We start from the raw sequence: 21610 nt of genomic DNA, 5'->3' as shown, positions 1-21610 counted from the left end.
TTTTGCACATACTTGAGATTTGCATCGCCCGTCCCCGGTCCGCCACGGCTATTGTGCCGATTGTTGCGGAGGGACGTGGCTCCTCCCCTCTCACTCGCATTTCCGGGGGTGGAATTCCTATATAAGTGCCATGCTGAAACGGACGAGCGCAGCGGGCGCGCCAAAGGCAAGCCCGTCTGCGCCCATCCGCGATTGGAACGCGACTAGCGCTAGCCACGCTGCCCAAGTCAACACCGCAGCTAGAATATATTGGTCTAGAGAAGAGTTACTCGCCTTTTCCCGAGTGGGATGCTTGTGCCCATCATGTATAGACTTGTCTACACTGGAGGGTAGGATAGACTACTTGGGACCACAATGTAATTTTTGTTCTTTTGGCCTATAGAGGCGACCAGGGAAGGTTGGCAGGAATACGGTTGGTGTTTCGTTACTGCCATCTACAGCATATCCACAGATACCGTGTTTGCAGATGCAAGCCTGTTTAATCAACTGCAGATCCCCGCCAAAACATGCGGATGACATTTGGCTCAATCTTGACGCTAACTCTTGGGATATTATGTTTTTAACTGAAACCTGGCTAAAAGAGAGCTCTAATCCCGATATAGGACTGGCCATCCCGGATGGCTACAGGATGGTAGCAGCTAACCGGGCTGGTAATAGACGGGGGGTGGATTGGCAGTGATTCTTAGAAAAGATTGGGAGATCTCGTCAAGAAAGATTTAGTTAGCAGGATCTATAGAGGCGATGTCCTTTTGCATTAGAGTGTCTCCTACTTCTTCTCATGCAGGACTGCTGGTCTATAGACCTCCAGACTCCCTGCCTTCTCATTGGCAGGAGTTGTTTGAAACCATTGCAGACTTATCCTTAAAATATTCTTTCTAGTTCTTGGTGACTTTAATGTCCACATGGACAACGATAACTGCCCCTCGGCCCTACAAATGGCCGATACACTCACAGGGTTAAATCTGACACAAATGGTGTCTGCACCTACCCATGCAGCCAGCCATACGCTGGACTTGATATTTCCCAACTATCATACCCTTAAGGTGATGGATCCTCTACCACTGACCTTGACGGATCATCGACTGGTTCCCTTCACTCTAACTGGCCTGGTCAGCACCAACCAGCCTAGTTTAGAGTTTGAAGATAGAAGAAATTGGAGGAAGGTTCTACCCGAGCGTATGAGTTCAGTACTACAGAAAACGCTCCCCCTACTCACAGGATATCCCAATCATGATGCACCGGCCTTCGACAACTGGATTACTCTAGCTCTTGATAAAGTAGCCCCCGTTAAAACCTTGAAACCGGCCAGAAACAAACCATCAGCCCCTTGGTTTTCGCCGGAACTCCACAAGGAGAAAAGCTTATGTAAACGACTTGAGCGACTATGGCGTAAAAAGTATGACGCAGAGGCCAAGTGCACATATAGAACAGCACTAAAAAGATTTCACAGGCTTACTCCATTCTTTCAGGTGATTTTAATTTACATCTGGGCGACCCTTCCAATTTAGTCGCCTCTGCTCTAGTCCAAGACTTACTAGCCATCCAGTTTAAGCAGTTAGTCCCTGGCCCACCCATTCCAAAAGGTCATCTTCTAGACCTAATTTTCACAAATAATATCGACCTCCTAGTGGGAGATCCCATTCCCCTGCCGTGGTCAGACCACCTTTTGATACCTTTATCCTGGGTCATCCAGAGACCATCTCTACCCATTGGGACTGTCAGTAGGTGGGATTGTCCTTGGTCTAAGCTCCCCCTAGGACCTTGGACATCTGTTCTAAAAGACACTATACCCATGTTTGACTCCAACCCTACGTCATCCAATGAGAAATGTATTTACTGGATTGAGGCTTCATTGGACCAAGCCATCTCAAAGAAAACCAGCCATAAAAAAGCAGGAGAAATCTCATCCCCATGGAATTCCCATCGGCTCCGGGAATACAAACAAGCCTGCAAAAGACTTCAAAGAAAATGGAGACGGGATTATGATGCACTTATTAAGCAGCAGTACAGGGGCTCCATTAAAGTCTATCAATCAGAAATCAAAAAAGCACAACCCCACTATTATGAGGAAAAAATGTATCTAGCATCCAACTCCCCGCGGGAGATTTTCCGCATTGCTAAGAGTTTTCTCAAGCAGCCCTCCCCAGACAGGTCTCAGGATATTTCCCCCGCTAGATGTGATGAACTGCTAGAGTTTTCCATAAAAAAGTACAGCATATATATAAAACACCTTTCCCCAGTCTTCTTGTTCCAGTACTCATTGTTTCAGGGACGCGGACCCCCTTCCTTCTGAGCATCTGCTTGAAGAAATCCTCTTGATGAACATGGACACCTTAAAAAACATTTCAGCACTTGTAAAAACTGGCTCCCCGCCGTGATCCAGCTGCCCCCCATGTCCTGAGCCAGGCTGCGGATGTAGTCTTCCCAGCTATTCTCCATTTGATACATACTTCTATTTCCACTGGCTCAGTGCCACCTTCCTGGAAACACGCTATGGTATGGGCTCTGCTGAAGAAGCCTACTTTAGACCCGGACTTTATGGGAAATTATCGGCCCATTTCCCTTCTTCCTGGGATTAGCAAGATCCTTGAGAAGCACATTAATTTGACCCTCTCCTCGTTCTTAGAGACTAACAACCTTCTGCACTCCTCCCAAACGGGATTCCGACCTAAACATGGAACAGAGACCTCTCTTCTTTCTGTGGTCGAAGAATCCAAAAATCAGTTTAGACTGGAGAGGCACAGTGGCTATTATTCTTCTGGATCTCAGTGACACATTCGACACTGTTGACCACGCCCCCCTAATCAATAGACTGAGGAATGTTGGAGTCTCAGCGGACGCTATCTCCTTGCTGCAGTCCTTCCTGGATGACAGGACTTTCCAAGTCTTCCAAGGCGGCATCACCTCTAAGAGTATGCCACTCAGTTGTGGAGTACCCCAGGGATCATCCCTTAGTCCAGCCTTGTTTAATGTATACAGGCGTCTCCTTGCTGACCTAGTCCTCCCACACGGTATTAAGATAGTTATGTATGCCAATGATACGCAAATAGTGGTGGCACTAAATCATTCTGAGCATTCGGCTCCCCGTTTGGGTCCATGTTTAGAAAAAGTGGCTAAGTGGATGGAACTCTCCTGCCTCAAGCTTAATGGAGAGAAGACGGAGCTTATGTTTCTGGGCAACCCTTCCATCACCAATCTTGGACCGGCTCGTGCCCCCAAAACCAATATCAAAAGCTTAGGCATTTGGTTGGACAAGTCCCTCAAATTCATCAGGCAAGGAAGCTGGCCGCTATGGCATCTTCAGGATGCTTCGGAAGGTCCTCCCTCATCTTCCCTTCCTGGCAAGGAGATTCATGGTCTAGGCCTTAACTCTCTCCCGCCTGGACTATGGAAATGCCCTGTATCTAGTGCCCCCTCGATCTACCACTAAGAAGCTACAAATTATTCAAAACTGTGCTGCGCGCCTATTATTTAAAATTCCCAACAGTCAATCCGCTTCATCTGCGCTGAATGCCCAACATTGGCTGCCACAGAAAGAATATCATTTAAATCTCTATGCATAGCCCACAAGTCGTTGTGGGGGAGTGGGCCCCCTATCAATCGTAATGTTATTTCCCCATTCTGTCCTAATAGATGCCTACGATCAACTCACCTTGGCCTCACTTCAGTACCTAAGAAGAGGTCCAGCCATAAATCTCTGTTGCTACACGCTAAAAGGCTTTCAGAATCATCAAAAGTTATCCAAGACCATATAAAAAATGCTGAACTCAATATCTTTTAATGAACATGAAGAGTAACTTAAGGACAAACCCTGGATGCTGTAAAAAGTTAGAAGTTATCAAACTTCTCATCCTACTGGGAACAAAGAAAATACACCAGAAAGGATTATCCTATAGGACATAGGCTCAAGTTTAGAACAGGCTTGAAAAGCGACCGAGAGGCATTCAATCTCAAAAGATAATCAGCAAAAAGAAAAATATTTTTTGGCAATAAGACGAGAAAGAGGGCACTCAATGTTGACATTGTAAATCTCATTTAACAGACAATTTGATTTTGCCGCATGCAAGACACCCACACACACCCCCTTAGGAATGAAAACAACCAACGCAAGAGACAAAGGGCCTTATGTAGGTAGCCTAACATTTACCACTTCATAAATACCGAATTTTACCGATTCCGTATTTATGAAGTGGTAAATGCTATGTAGGTAATCAGTCGGTAAAAATTACCGAATCGTAATTGGTCGGTAATTTAGAATCGGTAATTTAGAATCGGTATTTACCGATTCGGTAATGGTAACTGGCTTCCCATTGATTCCTATGGGCCAGGAGGCCCATAGGAATCAATGGGAAGCCAGTTACCATTACCGAATCGGTAAATACCGATTCGGTAATGGGGGGAGCACAATCAAGGGTGGCAGGGTGTCACAGTGACACCCTGTTGCACCCCTGATTCCTGCATTTGTGCACATGTGGCACACATACATGCATGTCTGCCACATTGCACACTTCCAAGTGCCAAAAAATGCTTTTTCTAAGCCATTCGTCATTTACCACCAACTTTTAGTTGGTGGTAAATAACGAATCCACACACTCCCCCTACATCTCATTTCAGGATTCGGTATTTACCGAATCGGTAAAATTACCGATTCGGTAATTTTACCGATTCGGTAAATTACCGAATCCTGAAATGTCCCCCCTACATACCAAAAGCCTGAATACCGGTCGGTAACGGGATTTTTACCGAAAATCGGCCGTTACCGACCGGTATTAGGCTACCTACATATGGCCCAAAGTGTCCAAAACATAGGGAAAAGAGTAAACTGAAAGACAGCCAAGACGCATGAGCCAGATGATGCAGGTAGTGAGCAAATTATGTCACAACGACATTATATACAAAAAAAGTGGAAGAAATATGGGAGGATATAGTCGCTGACTCCCCCCACAAGAGGAGGCAGACATGTATCCCTGCAGATGGTAATTCCCTGTATCATGAGGTGAAATCAGCTTTTGATGTCCAAATGAAGGTAGAACAAAAGGAGCCATGTTTCTTACAAGAAACTCTTAAGTTCTCTGCATAGAAAGAAATAATGCCTGCAAATGCGGATACATATTTTTTTCAGCAGATCAGCAAGGTCTTCTCAAGGCCGGCCACATCAAATGCGATTACCAGAGTTATAGAAAAGAAGTAAGGCTTCACCCACAACCACAAGTCCCATTAAATACTAGAATCATCTGGAACCCAATTCTCTTATAGTCTCTATAGCAAGAAAGAGGGCACAATCTCCAGCTTCACAGGAATAATACCACCAGACAAGATAGTAAGAGACTGGAAGCTGTAGTGAGAAAAATGGAAAGGGCGACGGGTACTCAGTGGCAAATAGCTAACCTTAATGTGTTATTTAACAGATGCACCAACAGTGGAATGATATGGAGGACATAATAAACACTTGCTTGAAGATTTTAAAAGAAAGTAAAATCTTTGGAGAAGAGGGGAGAATTATCTTCAAATCATGTCTAAAATCAGCACTGTACTCTGCTGACACAACAAGAAGGCAACTCACAAACCAATGGGGATTGCTTTGCGTAGATATGCATGGTTACGCATAGCACGTTCAAACCAGAGTTTTAATCTAGTGTAATAGATATGTCTTTTACAGATAGTCATGTATTTAAACTAGAAGATGATAACTCTCTGAAAGACATGAAGAATGCAAATGAAACAGCTTAAGTGTTGGGAGCACCGAAAATCAAGAGATGCACACATAAAAAGAGAAGCTTCTCAGACAGTAAAGACAAGGTGGACAACCCAATACAACCGCATTTCAAAGACAATTGACATTCGCTAAGTCATCACATTAGCAGCACCCACTACTTTTCGTGGTACAGGAATATCCAGAGGTGAGGTCTAAAGAGAGTCTATGATATATCACAAAAATTCCTGTTTAGCCTGTATTTCTTCAGTCACAGGACAAATCACAAAATAGTAACTGACCCATGAACATATATTTAATCAAAAATATGCATTTCTTTGTTACTATGTGCAAATATAGATATAGGGTGCTTCCATATGTTATGTCACATTCCAATATATAAAGAAAATACATCTCACACTATACATATTCTCATAATAAGAAATACAATTTATCATTCACAATCTCCAATCACATCTACAACCTCGAAAAACATACTTGTAACACTCATTCACGTGTGCCAAATAATCCTTGAAACCTCAAAAAAGACATTTAACATTGGTCTCTTCCACAGTTGTAGGGTCATGACTGAGATACTAAGAATGGTCACCACACGTTTTGGTGGTAGTACTATTTTCATGCCTTCAAGACCCCCATTGTTACACGTATATCATCATTCTGTTAGGGGTATTATGCTCTAAAGACAATAAAAAATTACTTCTATTAAGGGTCATAGTATAACACCACTTTACAGTTATTAAATTCCATAAGCCATATATCTTCACCTATGATGTATGTCTAAAGTTCCAACATGCTTATTGGTATAACACTTGAATCATGCTGAACTGTTTACCACAACCATGTGGTATTTGCCTCTATGTTCATACAAACTAGCGAGTAACTACCACCCTACAGTGTTCACCAAAGTGATGCATGCATCTTGCTGGTGCAATACAAATGTGTGATTTTTTGTCCCACATAACATTGGGTAGTGACCAAACTCAAACAAAACACTGACTTTTACTAGTCTGCTCAACAGTAAAATATGCCTCTCTGGTCTCTCATTTGCAAACGTATGACTCATACCATCCTTCCCTGGTAGGCAATAGATACTAAACAACAGGAATCATGTATTTAAGAGAGGGAAGTTCCCAATTATAGAAACAGCATATAATAAAATGTTATGAGTATTAAGCCTATTTTCCGATAGATACATTTCATACAATTACATGAATAAATATATATTTACCAAAACAATGTCTAACTGCCAGTCCTTTCATTAGGTAGGTCCCAGAATACCTTTCTAATCCTTTGGGATATGCACACTGATTTTCACACTGTATGTATATGGCAGGGGGGCAATATTATCAACATTCCAATGCACAAACCTAAATGTGTAAGAGAGAAGGGTTTTCATCCAAATACGAAGCTAGCCCTTCAAATAGCTCAATTTAATTTTTTAAATCTATTAGAAAAAGGTTTAAACTTTATAAAGGAGGCACGTAAACCATCCACCAGAAGGCGATATGCATTGAATTAAGGTCACGCAGCAACTTTCATGAAGAAAAGATGACTCTGGAATTGAGAGATTCCATCTATACTTACTAAAGCGCAAGCTTAGCTATTCATCATTAAGGGTTCATTTACCAGCCATTACCACATATACCAAGAGTATGCAAAAAACAGCAAGCTTTATCAATCCTAGTCATCCAAAGCTTTCCTGGAAGACACAAAAATGCTAGATTTTCCACAGCATGTTCTACCACCACACTGAAATTGAAATCTAGTATTAGCAGGACTAACCTTAGACTCAATGCATAAACGTCTCTAAAATATTTAACACGAAAGATGGCCGTTGCCATGATCTCTATAAGAAGAATCAATGAAATACAGGCAGTCACGCCATATTTAATTATACAACAAGAAAGTGATTATGAGAATGTATCCAAAATGTACATGAGGTGGTACCATCTTTTCATGTAAATCAGAAAACACAACCACCACCCTTTTATTAAAAAGCCAATTTATGTAGCAGGGAGAGTGATGCACAAGTAAGCTGCAAGTAGGGCCATAATGTAATTCAAAGAACATCAATAAAACTAAACAATTCTTTGGAGGCCATGCACCACAAGCATGGAGTTCAGCTGTATCTAAATGATCTATTGCCAGATGGGTAATTCAAAGAATACAAATGTCCTATAATTTAGTAAACACATCTTTGGGAGTGAGGTACACCCTACTAGAAAGAAGGGGGCAAATGTAGCTTCTCTGCCTAATGTATCCTGGCAAGACATGTAAGTCAATAACATGGTCATCAAAACATACCTTCACTAAATACTACTGTGTGGATAGAAACAATGAAGGAAGCAGTAGCAAGTCAAACATAGTGCCTCTTCCTTTCCACAGGAAAAACACATACTAATGGACAATCAATTCACAGCATGTGAATCTAAAATGATGTATACTGCAAAAGAGACCGGGCACGTATCTGTTATGAAAACGAGGCTATTTCTATCCTCCCCTATGTATCTTTTTTGTTAAACAGTCAACAGAAAATTATAAAAAAAGACATCTGTGCAGGTGAGAAATAGACCTCCGATTTCCAAATTTCTGATCGGGTTGTAGCGTCTTCAGAGAAACACAAGATACTAAATATTTTCTACAGTAATCGGGAGACATTTGTTGATAAGCATTCTAATGTATTTTTGCTGTGATAGTAGGCCAGTTCCAAAATTTCGGAAGCCAATCTCAATAAAAAGGTGCCCGGATACAAATAGCTCCTTTTCAAGCAACATCATGTGCAGTCATTGTTGAAAACCAATAAAAGGCATGAGCGATAGAGCAGGAACTATTAGGAATATCTTTCTTGGACAATTTGATGTTTTGGCTCATTCAGCAGACAATGGGAAGAGGCAAAGCAAGAGTGAAGATGCATTGTTTTGTATCCTTTGTTACATGTCCGTAAATCTCATGCAAAGTGGAACCTAGAAGTACACAGGATAGCAATTTCTTCAAATACATAATTTCTTCAGCAGATGACACATTTAAGAATTTCACAAGTACCTGCTTTTAGTAGCATAGTAAAAATATTTATCTCAGCAGCCAGCGCTAATTTCGTATGAACCTAATTAAAACATTAACTCAGGACTTAAAGTAGAGGTAAGGGGTGGTAGTTGTTCCTGCACCGAGACGGCATTGTGCAGGAATAAACAGAATGAGCTTTGGCAACAATAAATCTACTCTCATTGAACCACAGTCACTAAGCTAATACTTCTTGGTGTACCTTTTCAGCTTGTACAATGGTGAGCGTCAATGATAATTCTAATATGAATTTTTTTTTAAATAAATATTTACTGCAAATTAGAGAGTATGCAGAGGGTACTAGACTATTCAAGAAAAAAAAATCAAAACAGAAATAATCACTTTGTAAGGTTTAATTTACAAAAATAAATCAATATACCACAGTTTTCTGTTTACAATATCAAGGAAATACAACAATATATTTAACATGTCAAGTAAGAAATGCAATCAAAATATTTCTGAAGATAATGGAATGTTAAAAGTCAAAGCTTGGATTCAGACTTCACAAATGACAACAAAATATATGTACTTATGTGCAGTAGTTCAGTATACATCTAATAATGAACATACCACGAATTACGTAATTACAACACATGCTCTAGTACAAAACACACTATACACTGTGAGCCGCCACTAGGAAATGGTTCTCCTTTTGTTTGTCACTGTCAAAAAGGCGTCAATGATACGTGCATATAATATACATTTTGTTTAATACATAAATTATTAAGACCTGGCAAAATCCACCTTTTATCATGTGCAACTATTTTCGAGAAAACGTTGGCTGGAACTACAAAAAAAAATAGGTTCATCGTCCCACCTCAACCCAAGTCAGTCTGTGTAATTGAAGAGGAGAATAAAAACACAGAATACAGTTATGTATGCAAACGTTTTAACTAAAATCAAACACTAAATAAAATCCCTCCGTCCTTACAAGAATCAAAGTCCTTCCTCATTTTAGTAAAACCATGCTATAAAATCCATTGTAAATGCACCATTTTAAGCAAAGCGTATCCTCCAGGTGTGGTATTGTTTTGTTCCCCAAATTCAACATGGTTAAATGCAGTAAGACTGACAAGTAACAGAACACTGAGCAGGGAACAAATTTAAAGTGAAAATTTAGCGAGGTAAAATATACTAGATAGAATAGAGGAAGATGTGCATGAATGAATTCCTTATGTAACTTGCAGACATGCCTTCTTCAGAGCTTCATTTTACACAATGCATCTAAGACTATGCTTTATGGGCATGTAAATAACTTGATGTGCACGTCAGTATTAAAGAAGGACTCTTATTGATGTAAAGAATTGTGATGGCCACAGGGCTGCCTAGAACCATCCACATCACATTCCCTTATTTCCTTCGGAACAGGACTGCATATTGGCCACTGCTAATGACCAAGGGATTTAGGCATACATAGGCCCAACTTATGTTTGAGCTAGTGGATTTCAAGCTCACACTGTATTCAATAAGCACCACCAATACTTTTCAGAATGTCTGCAAAAAAAGTAATAAATAAAAAGTAACAAAAATGGCAATTGTATTGAAATCCCCGACCACTTCAAAACTCCTTTACACTCCCGTCCAGCCTCCGCTTTTCATTTAATTTTCTGTCTGACCCAGCTGTACAAATTTCTGTGAAACAAGCTCCTATGAATTCAATTCATATACAAAAAAAAAAAAACATATACAAAGTGTGTACCTAGTCAAGACTTGCTCGCTGGTCGCAGGCCTCTAAAAGGGCGAATTTTATACATTTGCACTTAAGAGTACTGCAACATAATATTGTCAAAAGACAATCACATAAGGCTTTTAAAATATATCAATTATTTGAAAGGAAGGACATTTTTATCACTGTTCCTTTCATAAACATATTTCAGTATTCTAGTCTTTTCAGACACACATTAGACAGATGTGTGGACTGGAGTGGCCGAGTGGGATGGCGACGAACCCCGATCAGAAGAAGATGAAATAGATCTTGTAGTTGTTTCACGTTGTAATTCCTCAACCTTCTTCTGAAGTTCAGCTCTAATAATAAGCAGGTCTTTGAGATTCTGATGAATTGGCATCTAGATATAGAAGACAAGCGAAACAAGTTGAAAGATATACGTAATATAGCAGCTGCCGTGCAATTATCGGTTCTATTATTTTAGGACTGACAACTAGTCTGTGCTGGAAAAAGAGTAAGTGCATTTGAACACATTTATAACAATAAACTATGTAAAAGCTGAAGTAAGCAGGTAATCAAGAAGTATGCATTATGATACTGGAAATAACAGTTGACTGACAGAGTGAAAATTCATTTTATAGCACAACCTTGCTTAAATACTTTCACACACTGTTGAACTGTGTGTCCTACAGAGATATACTGCTACTCCACAAATAACTTAGCTTTCAAATCACAGTGAAGTAATTTTGAATTATCTGCACGATCACTTTGCGTGTGAATATCTAAACTAAATTTGACAATAGTCAACCCCGAAAAACATTGCAAAAATATAATACTTCCAATGAACTTTGCTGGAGCTCTACTACCAAAACAAGCATTGAAAATGCAATAGGTCTCGCCTTCGTTTAAGTTAAAGCAATTCTGTTTGTAATTAGGTGGCTTTTTAGCTTTGCTTTTATTAGAGTTTTTCAAACTTTCATGTACATAACATGCATATGTATGTATATATGTATATTTGTATATATATACATATGCATTTATATTTGTATTTATATAGATATGCAGATGTATATATATGTTTATAAATGTATGTATGTATATATACACATATATATAAATGCATATGCATATATATATATATGTGTGCATATGTGTGCGGGTAGAGAGAGAGAGCGAGGTAGAGAGAGAGGTAGAGGTAGAGAGAGAGGTAGAAGAGAAGAGAGTGAGTAGTAGAGAGTGAGTAGTAGAGAGTAGTAGGTAGAGAGTAGTAGAGAGTGAGTAGTAGAGAATGAGTAGTGGCGAGTGAGTAGTAGTAGAGAGAGAGTAGTAGAGAGAGTAGTAGAGAGAGAGTAGTAGAGAGAGAGTAGTAGAGAGAGAGTAGTAAAGAGTAGTAGAGAGAGAGTAGTAGAGAGAGAGAGTAGTAGAGAGTTAGTAGTAGAGTATTAGAGTGAGTATTAGAGTGAGTAGTAGAGTGAGTAGTAGAGAGAGAGTAGTAGAGAGAGAGTAGTGTAGTAGAGAGTGAGTAGTAGAGAGATTAGTAGGGAGATTAGTAGAGAGTGAGTAGTAGAGAGTGAGCAGTAGAGAGAGTTAGTAGAGAGAGTAGCAGAGAGAGTAGTAAAGAGTGAGTAGTAGAGGGAGTAGTAGAGAGAGTAGTTGAGAGTGAGTAGTAGAGTAGAGAGTTACTACTCTCTACTCTACTACTCACTCTCAACTACTCTCTCTACTAGTAGTTAGTAGAGAGAGTAGTGGAGAGAGTAGTAGCGAGTGAGTAGTAGAGAGAGAGTAGTAGAGAGAGAGTAGTAGAGAGAGAGTAGTAGAGAGAGTAGTAGAGAGTAGTAGAGAGTGAGTAGTAGAGAGTAGTAGTAGAGTACAGCGTGAGTAGTAGAGAGTGAGTAGTAGAGAGAGTAGTAGAGAGAGTAGTAGAGAGAGCAGTAGAGAGAGTAGTAGAGTACAGCGTGAGTAGTAGAGAGTAGTAGAGAGAGTAGTAGAGTGAGTAGTAGAGAGAGTAGTAGAGAGAGTAGTAGAACGAGTAGTAGAGAGAGTGTAGTAGAGAGAGAGTAGTAGAGAGAGAGAGAGATTAGGAGAGAGAGTGAGTAGTAGAGAGTGAGTAGTAGAGAGTGAGTAGTAGAGAGTGAGTAGTAGAGAGTAGTACAGTAGTAGAGAGTGAGTAGTAGAGAAGAGAGTAGTAGAGTGAGTAGTAGAGAGTGAGTAGTAGAGTGAGTAGTAGAGAGTAGTAGAGAGAGTAGTAGAGAGTAGTAGAGTGAGTAGCAGAGAGTGAGTAGTTGAGTAGTAGTAGAGAGGTAATAGTAGAGAGTAGTAGTAGAGTAGAGTAGTAGAGAGTGAGTAATAGAGTAGTAGAGAGAGAGTAGTAGAGTACAGCGTGAGTAGTAGAGAGTACAGAGTAGTAGAGAGAGTAGTAGAGAGAGTAGTAGAGAGAGAGTGTAGTAGAGAGAGAGTAGTAGAGTGAGAGTAGTAGAGAGAGTAGTAGAGAAGAGAGTAGTAGAGAGTGAGTAGTAGAGTGAGTAGTAGAGAGAGAGAGTAGTAGTGAGAGTAGTAAAGAGTACACATATACGAAAGACATGTCACACCACTTACATTTTACGCTAAGCATAAACACCACACAGGTACATAAATCGCCTTCGTTTAAGTTAAAGCAATTCTGTTTGCAATTAGGTGGCTTTTTAGCTTTGCTTTTATTAGTGTTTTTCAAACATTCATGTACAGAACATGCATATGTATGTATATATGTATATGTATACATATGCATTTATATTTGTATTTATATAGATATGCAGATGTATATATATATATATATATATATATATATGTGCATATGTGTGTGGGTAGAGAGGTAGAGGTAGAGAAAGGTAGAGCGAAGTAGAGAGAGAGGTAGAGGTAGACAGAGGTAGAGAGGTAGCGAGAGAGTGAGTAGTGGCGAGTGAGTAGTGGCGAGTGAGCAGTGGCGAGTGAGTAGTGGCGAGTGAGCAGTGGCGAGTGAGCAGTGGCGAGTGAGCAGTGGCGAGTGAGTAGTGGCGAGTGAGTAGTGGCGAGTGAGTAGTGGCGAGTGAGTGAGTAGTGGCGAGTGAGTGAGTAGTGGCGAGTGAGTGAGTAGTGGCGAGTGAGAGTGAGTAGTGGCGAGTGAGAGTGAGTAGTGGCGAGTGAGTAGTGGCGAGTGAGTAGTGGCGAGTGAGTAGTGGCGAGTGAGTAGTGGCGAGTGAGTAGTGGCGAGTGAGTAGTGGCGAGTGAGTAGTGGCGAGTGAGTAGTAGTGGCGAGTGAGTAGTAGTGGCGAGTGAGTAGTAGTGGCGAGTGAGTAGTAGTGGCGAGTGAGTAGTAGTGGCGAGTGAGTAGTAGTAGAGAGAGTAGTAGAGGGTGAGTAGTAGAGAGTGAGTAGTAGAGAGTAGTAGAGAGTTACTAGAGTAGAGAGTAGTAGAGTAGAGCAAGTAGTAGAGAGTAGTAGTAGAGAGAGTAGAGTGAGTAGTAGAGAGTAAGTAGTAGAGAGAGTAGTAGAGAGAGTAGTAGAGAGTGAGTAGTAGAGAGTAAGTAGTAGAGTAAGTAGTAGAGAGAGTAGTAGAGAGAGAGTAGTAGAGAGAGAGTAGTAGAGAGAGAGTAGTAGAGAGAGAGTAGTAGAGAGAGTAGTAGAGAGAGTAGTAGGAGAGATATTTGTAGAGAGTAGTAGATAGAGTAGTAGAGAGTAGTGAGTAGTAGAGAGAGAGTAGTAGTGTAGTAGAGTAGAGTAGTAGAGAGTGAGTAGTAGAGTAGAGAGTAGTAGAGAGTAGTAGAGAGAGTAGTAGAGAGTAGTAGAGTGAGTAGTAGAGAGTAGTAGAGTGAGTAGTAGAGAGTGAGTAGTAGAGAGAGTAGTAGAGAGTGAGTAGTAGAGTAGAGCGTAGTAGAGAGTGAGTAGTAGAGAGAGTAGTAGAGAGTGAGTAGTAGAGAGTAGAGAGATGAGTAGAGAGAGTGAGTAGTAGAGAGTGAGTAGTAGAGAAGAGTAGAGGGAGTGAGTAGAGAGAGAGTAGTAGAGAGTGAGTAGTAGAGAAGAGTAGAGAGAGTGAGTAGAGAGAGTGAGTAGTAGAGAGTGAGTAGTAGAGAGTAGAGTCCAGCGTCAGTAGTAGAGTAGTAGAGAGTGAGTAGTAGAGAGAGTAGTAGAGCTAGTAGTAGAGAGTAAGTAGTAGAGTAGAGAGTAGTAGAGAGAGAGTAGTAGAGAGTGAGTAGTAGAGTAGAGCGTAGTAGAGTGAGTAGTAGAGAGAGTAGTAGAGAGTGAGTAGTAGAGAGTAGAGAGAGTGAGTAGTAGAGAGTGAGTAGTAGAGAAGAGTTGAGGGAGTGAGTAGAGAGAGTGAGTAGTAGAGAGTGAGTAGTAGAGAAGAGTAGAGAGAGTGAGTAGAGAGAGTGAGTAGTAGAGAGTGAGTAGTAGAGAGTAGAGTCCAGCGTGAGTAGTAGAGTAGTAGAGATAGAGTAGTAGAGAGTGAGTAGTAGAGAGAGTAGTAGAGCGAGAGTAGTAGAGTGAGTAGTAGAGCGAGAGTAGTAGAGGGAGAGTAGTAGAGAGTGAGTAGTAGAGAGAGTAGTAGAGTGAGTAGTAGAGAGTGTAGTAAAGAGTGAGTAGTAGAGAGAGTAGTAGAGAGTAGTAGAGTGAGTAGTAGAGAGTGAGTAGTTGAGTAGTAGTAGAGAGTAGTAGTAGAGAGTAGTAGAGAGTGAGTAATTGAGTAGTAGAGAGAGTAGAGAGAGTAGTAGAGTACAGCGTGAGTAGTAGAGAGTACAGAGTAGTAGAGAGTAGTAGAGAAGAGAGTAGTAGAGAGTGAGTAGTAGAGAGAGAGGAGTAGTAGTGAGAGTAGTAAAGAGTACACATATACGAAAGACATGTCACACCACTTACATTTTACGCCAAGCATAAACACCACACAGGTACATAAATCGCCTTCGTTTAAGTTAAAGCAATTCTGTTTGTAATTAGGTGGCTTTTTAGCTTTGCTTTTATTAGTGTTTTTCAAACTTTCATGTACAGAACATGCATATGTATGTATATATGTATACATATGCATTTATATTTGTATTTATATAGATATGCAGATGTATATATATATATATATGTTTATATATGTATGTATGTATATATACACAACATATATATAAATGCATATGCATATATATATATGTGCATATGTGTGCGGGTAGAGAGGTAGAGGTAGAGAAAGGTAGAGCGAAGTAGAGAGAGAGGTAGAGGTAGACAGAGGTAGAGAGAGAGGTAGAAGAGAGTGAGTAGTGGCGAGTGAGTAGTGGCGAGTGAGTAGTGGCGAGTGAGTAGTGGCGAGTGAGTAGTGGCGAGTGAGTAGTGGCGAGTGAGTAGTGGCGAGTGAGTAGTGGCGAGTGAGTAGTGGCGAGTGAGTAGTGGCGAGTGAGTAGTGGCGAGTGAGTAGTGGCGAGTGAGTAGTGGCGAGTGAGTAGTGGCGAGTGAGTAGTGGCGAGTGAGTAGTGGCGAGTGAGTAGTGGCGAGTGAGTAGTGGCGAGTGAGTAGTGGCGAGTGAGTAGTGGCGAGTGAGTAGTGGCGAGTGAGTAGTGGCGAGTGAGAGTGAGTAGTGGCGAGTGAGAGTGAGTAGTGGCGAGTGAGAGTGAGTAGTGGCGAGTGAGAGTGAGTAGTGGCGAGTGAGAGTGAGTAGTGGCGAGTGAGAGTGAGTAGTGGCGAGTGAGAGTGAGTAGTGGCGAGTGAGAGTGAGTAGTGGCGAGTGAGTAGTGGCAAGTGAGAGTGAGTAGTGGCGAGTGAGTAGTAGTAGAGAGAGCAGTAGAGAGAGTGAGTAGTACAGGGTGAGTAGTAGAGAGTGAGTAGTAGAGAGGGAGTAATAGAGAGTACTAGAGAGAGTAGTAGAGAGTTATTAGAGTAGAGAGTAGTAGAGTAGAGCGAGTAGTAGAGAAGAGAGTGAGTAGTAGAGAGCAAGTAGTAGAGTGAGTAGTAGAGAGTGAGTAGTAGAGAGAGAGTAGTAGAGAGAGAGTAGTAGAGAGAGAGTAGTAGAGAGAGTAGTAGTAGAGAGAGTAGTAGAGAGTAGTGAGTGAGTAGTAGAGAGAGAGAGAGTAGTAGAGTAGAGAGTAGTAGAGAGTGAGTAGTAGAGTAGAGAGTAGTAGAGAGAGAGTAGTAGAGAGTAGTAGAGAGAGAGTAGTAGAGAGTAGTAGAGAGAGAGTAGTAGAGAGAGAGTAGTAGAGAGTAGAGAGAGAGTAGTAGAGAGAGAGTAGTAGAGAGTGAGTAGTAGAGAGTAGAGAGAGTGAGTAGAGAGAGTGAGTAGTAGAGAGTGAGTAGTAGAGAGTGAGTAGTAGAGAATAGTAGAGAGTCGTAGAGTAGTAGAGAGAGTAGTAGAGCGTGAGTAGTAGAGCGAGAGTAGTAGAGCGAGAGTAGTAGAGCGAGAGTAGTAGAGCGAGAGTAGTAGAGAGAGTGTAGTAGAGAGAGTGTAGTAGAGAGAGTAGTAGAGAGAGAGATTAGGAGAGAGTAGAAGAGAGTGAGTGGTAGAGAGTAGTACAGTAGTAGAGAGTGAGTAGTAGAGAAGAGAGTAGTAGAGAGAGAGTAGTAGAGTGAGTAGTAGAGAGTAGTACAGTAGTAGAGAAGAGAGTAGTAGAGAGTGAGTAGTAGAGAGAGGGTAGTAGAGAGTAGTAGAGAGGGAGTAGTAGAGAGTGAGTAGTAGAGAGAGGGTAGTAGAGAGTAGTAGAGAGGGAGTAGTAGAGAGAGCATAGTAGAGAGAGTAGTAGAGAGAGTAGTAGAGAGTAGTAGTAGAGAGTAGTAGTAGAGAGTGAGTAGTAGAGAGAGTGCAGTAGAGAGAGTAGTAGAGAGAGAGAGAGAGTGTAGTAGAGAGAGAGTAGTAGAGAGAGAGTAGTAGAGAGAGTAGTAGAGAGAGTAGTAGAGAGTAGTAGAGAGTAGTAGAGTGAGTAGTAGAGAAGGGAGTAGTAGAGAGTGAGTAGTAGAGTAGTAGAGAGAGAGTAGTAGAGAGTGAGTAGTAGAGCGAGAGTAGTAGAGCGAGAGTAGTAGAGCGAGAGTAGTAGAGAGAGTGTAGTAGAGAGAGTAGTAGAGAGAGAGATTAGGAGAGAGTAGAAGAGAGTGAGTAGTAGAGAAAGTAGTAGAGTGAGTAGTAGAGAGTAGTACAGTAGTAGAGAGTGAGTAGTAGAGAAGAGAGTAGTAGAGAGAGAGTAGTAGAGTGAGTAGTAGAGAAGAGAGTAGTAGAGAGAGAGTAGTAGAGTGAGTAGTAGAGAGTAGTACAGTAGTAGAGAAGAGAGTAGTAGAGAGTGATTAGTAGAGAGAGGGTAGTAGAGAGTACACATATACGAAAGACATGTCACACCCCTTACATTTTACGCCAAGCATAAACACCACACAGGTACATAAACCACCGATAAAGATCAAAACCACACACATCCAACAAACACACACAGACACATACCACGCCCACAGACACACAGCTCATGCACAGATACTAGCATACATACACACAACAGACATGAAACATCAACACAGAGCGAGAGAGTGTAGTAGAGAGAGAGAGTGTAGGATAGAGTAGTAGAGTGAGTTAGAGAGAGCGTAGTAGAGAGTGAGTAGTAGAGAGTGAGTAGTAGAGAGTAGTAGAGCGTAGCAGTAGAGTGAGTAGTAGAGAGTAGTAGTAGAGAGTGAGTAGTAGAGTAGTAGAGAGAGAGTAGTAGAGTACAGTGTGAGTAGTAGCAAGTAGAGAGTAGTAGAGATAAGAGTAGTAGAGATAAGAGTAGTAGAGAGTGAGTAGTAGAGAGTGAGTAGTAGAGAGTGAGTAGTAGAGAGTGAGTAGTAGAGAGTGAGTAGTAGAGAGAGAGTAGTAGAGAGAGAGTAGTAGAGATAAGAGTTGTAGAGAGTGAGTAGTAGAGAGTGAGTAGTAGAGAGTGAGTAGTAGAGAGAGAGTAGTAGAGCGAGAGTAGTAGAGAGAGAGTTGTAGAGAGTGAGTTGTAGAGAGTGAGTAGTAGAGAGAGTAGTAGAGAGAGATTAGGAGAGAGTAGTAGAGAGTAGTAGAGAGTGATTAGTAGAGAGTAGTAGAGAGTGAGTAGTAGAGAGTAGTAGATAAGAGAGTAGAAGAGAGTGAGTAGTAGAGAAAGTAGTAGAGTGAGTAGTAGAGAGTAGTACAGTAGTAGAGAGTGAGTAGTAGAGAAGAGAGTAGTAGAGAGAGAGTAGTAGAGAGAGAGTAGTAGAGTGAGTAGTAGAGAGTAGTACAGTAGTAGAGAAGAGAGTAGTAGAGAGTGAGTAGTAGAGAGAGGGTAGTAGAGAGTAGTAGAGAGGGAGTAGTAGAGAGAGCGTAGTAGAGAGAGTAGTAGAGAGTAGTAGTAGAGAGTAGTAGTAGAGAGTGAGTAGTAGAGAGAGTGCAGTAGAGAGAGTAGTAGAGAGAGAGAAAGTAGTATAGAGAGAGAGAGAGAGAGTGTAGTAGAGAGAGAGTAGTAGAGAGAGAGTAGTAGAGAGAGTAGTAGAGAGTAGTAGAGTGAGTAGTAGAGAAGGGAGTAGTAGAGAGTGAGTAGTAGAGTAGTAGAGAGTGAGTAGTAGAGTGAGTAGTAGTGAGAGTAGTAGAGAGTACACATATACGAAAGACATGTCACACCCCTTACATTTTACGCCAAGCATTAACACCACACAGGTACATAAACCACCGATAAAGATCAAAACCACACACATCCAACAAACACACACAGACACATACCACGCCCACAGACACACAGCTCATGCACAGATACTAGCATACATGCACACAACAGACATGAAACATCAACACAGAGCGAGAGAGTGTAGTAGAGAGAGAGTAGTAGAGAGAGCGTAGTAGAGAGTGAGTAGTAGAGAGTGAGTAGTAGAGAGTAGTAGAGAGAGAGTAGTAGAGAGTAGCAGTAGAGTGAGTAGTAGAGAGTGAGTAGTAGAGTAGTAGAGAGTGAGTAGTAGAGTAGTAGAGAGAGAGTAGTAGAGTACAGTGTGAGTAGTAGCAAGTAGAGAGTAGTAGAGATAAGAGTAGTAGAGATAAGAGTAGTAGAGAGTGAGTAGTAGAGAGTGAGTAGTAGAGAGTGAGTAGTAGAGAGTGAGTAGTAGAGAGAGTAGTAGAGAGAGAGTAGTAGTAGAGAGAGAGTAGTAGTAGAGAGAGATTAGTAGAGAGAGAGTAGTAGAGAGAGAGAGAGTAGTAGAGAGAGAGAGTAGTAGAGAGAGTAGTAGAGAGAGAGAGTAGTAGAGAGAGAGAGTAGTAGAGAGAGAGAGAGTAGTAGAGAGAGAGTAGTAGAGTGAGAGAGATTAGTAGAGCGAGTAGTAGTAGAGAGAGAGATTAGTAGAGGGAGAGAGAGTGTAGTAGAGAGAGAGTAGGAGAGAGTAGTAGAGAAGAGAGTAGTAGAGAGTGAGTAGTAGAGAGTAGTAGAGAGTGAGTAGTAGTGTGAGTAGTAAAGAGAGAGTACTAGTGAGAGTAGTAGAGAGTACACATATACGAAAGACATGTCACACCACTTACATTTTACGCCAAGCATAAACACCACACAGGTACATAAACCACCGATAAAGATCAAAACCACACACATCCAACAAACACACACAGACACATACCACGCCCACAGACAGACACACAGCTCATGCACACAACAGACATGAAACATCAACACAGACACACCACACAGACGAGCAATGATGGCAGATGTGCACATCCTCACGCAAACCACACACACTCCACACAGACACAGTACATATGCATCAGGTACTACAAACACGGGGGACACATAGTCACGCATTTCTCCTGCCGCATCTGTAGTTCCAGTAATCCTGCCATGAATCCTTCTGCAGCTGTGGCGGGGGCAGACAGAATGCTGGCAGGGCGAATCCGAGCTGCACATCTGTCCTGACAGGACTTTACACCGTTCCCCTTCATTAATGGCGCTTATGTGGATCGAATTAGCGTTCCTATTTACATTTTAATGTGATCTTTATTAGATTTATCACCCGCTGGTTTCAGCTTATGCAGGCACTATGCTGCATGCACAGCCCCAGCTCCCGGCTTGGATTCCTCCCGGATGCCCTTGTCTCGAGCTCTGTCGACCGTTTTGCAGATATATTTCACCTCTGTTATTCTCTCTCCAGTCACCTCGGAGCCGTCCCTGTCGAACTCTGCATCCTGCGAGCTGGTCGTGCTTCATCCCTGCTGTCTGTCTCATTCCGCTCAAATCAAACACGGAGGTAGCTCTGTGGGCTGTTCACCCTCTGCGGATCACACATTCAATCCCCACTAGGGCCAACCCAGCTATTCATCCTTCTAAAGCTAATCATACAAGCCCCATTGAGTTGGGGGGCATTATTAGCCACCTTGACTTCAGCTGTGCCATTATTTCAATGGATCCACTTTGAGCTCCGGATGTCTCCTTGGTAGCAAAGTTAATCTCTGGGTCCGAAAGTGTTGTGCCTCGTCCATGTTGCTGCCGTCTCGATGACCCTGCCGACGTCAGCAATATGGAGGAGGCAGAACACTTTCAGAGCCCAGAGATTAACTTTGTTGGGCTGCATGCAGCGTCACTGCGCTGTAGAAGTCCCCTTGCTCTACTAGGAGAGCCTGCACCACACAGGGCCACTGGCAAGGAGGTACAGCGTGGCCCTAGAAATCTGAAATACAGCTCCTGTTCATGTGTGGTGAAACCCAGGGCGCCATAACGCCCCACTCCACTACATTTCCTGGCCAAGGAGGCACCCGGGGGGGGGGGGGGGGGGATCGTTGCTTTTAATGGGGGGACGCGGTCCACACAGGTAAGGCGAGGGGGAATTAAACAGACGCTGCTCAAAGTAGATATTAAAATAATGGCACTGCTGAGTTCCGAGCGGAGCACTGAAAGGCAGACCATCTGTGCTGTGAAGAGCTTGTGACTCGGCTCTGCCATTACATCAGGAGCAGTCACACAAAAAACATAGAAACAGCACGGCGCTCATGAAATGGGCGCCGTGCTGACTAGTTTAAAGTAAGCAGCAGAATTCCACATTTTGCGAGGGTGGGGGGCTGAAGCAGGAGAGGCTGTCCGAGCAGCCATTACAAGCATGTGGACAGCGCTGCAAATGAGAAAAAAAAGTGCTTCGAGTCCTTTAAAGGAAAGAGTGTAAATCCGCCCGTAAACGATCCAATCCAGGTGGGCGGGGATCAAAGGAGACAGGGTGGCAACAAACAGTGAGTGACAAGCCTTTAGT

At 42.1% G+C, this 21610-nt stretch overlaps 1 protein-coding gene across 6 annotated transcripts in view; it reads right to left on the bottom strand.

Annotated features, from left to right (window-relative positions):
- Positions 1-9111: 9111 nt before the first annotated feature.
- MTMR1 (myotubularin related protein 1) overlaps positions 9112-21610 on the bottom strand; it is a 533995-nt gene continuing 521496 nt past the window's right edge. For all 6 annotated transcript variants that reach the window (XM_085608016.1, XM_085608018.1, XM_085608021.1 and 3 more), the window contains one exon: positions 9112-10839. In XM_085608016.1, the coding sequence (XP_085464142.1) occupies positions 10675-10839 (165 nt within the window). In that variant the 3' untranslated portion in view covers positions 9112-10674. The remainder of the gene's footprint in view (positions 10840-21610) is intronic.

This window comes from Triturus cristatus, chromosome 5_2 (genome assembly GCF_964204655.1).
Source record: "Triturus cristatus chromosome 5_2, aTriCri1.1, whole genome shotgun sequence".
Classification (NCBI taxonomy): domain Eukaryota; kingdom Metazoa; phylum Chordata; class Amphibia; order Caudata; family Salamandridae; genus Triturus; species Triturus cristatus.
The sequence above is the reverse complement of the archived record's forward strand: the minus strand, read 5'-3'. Positions and strand labels throughout refer to the sequence as shown.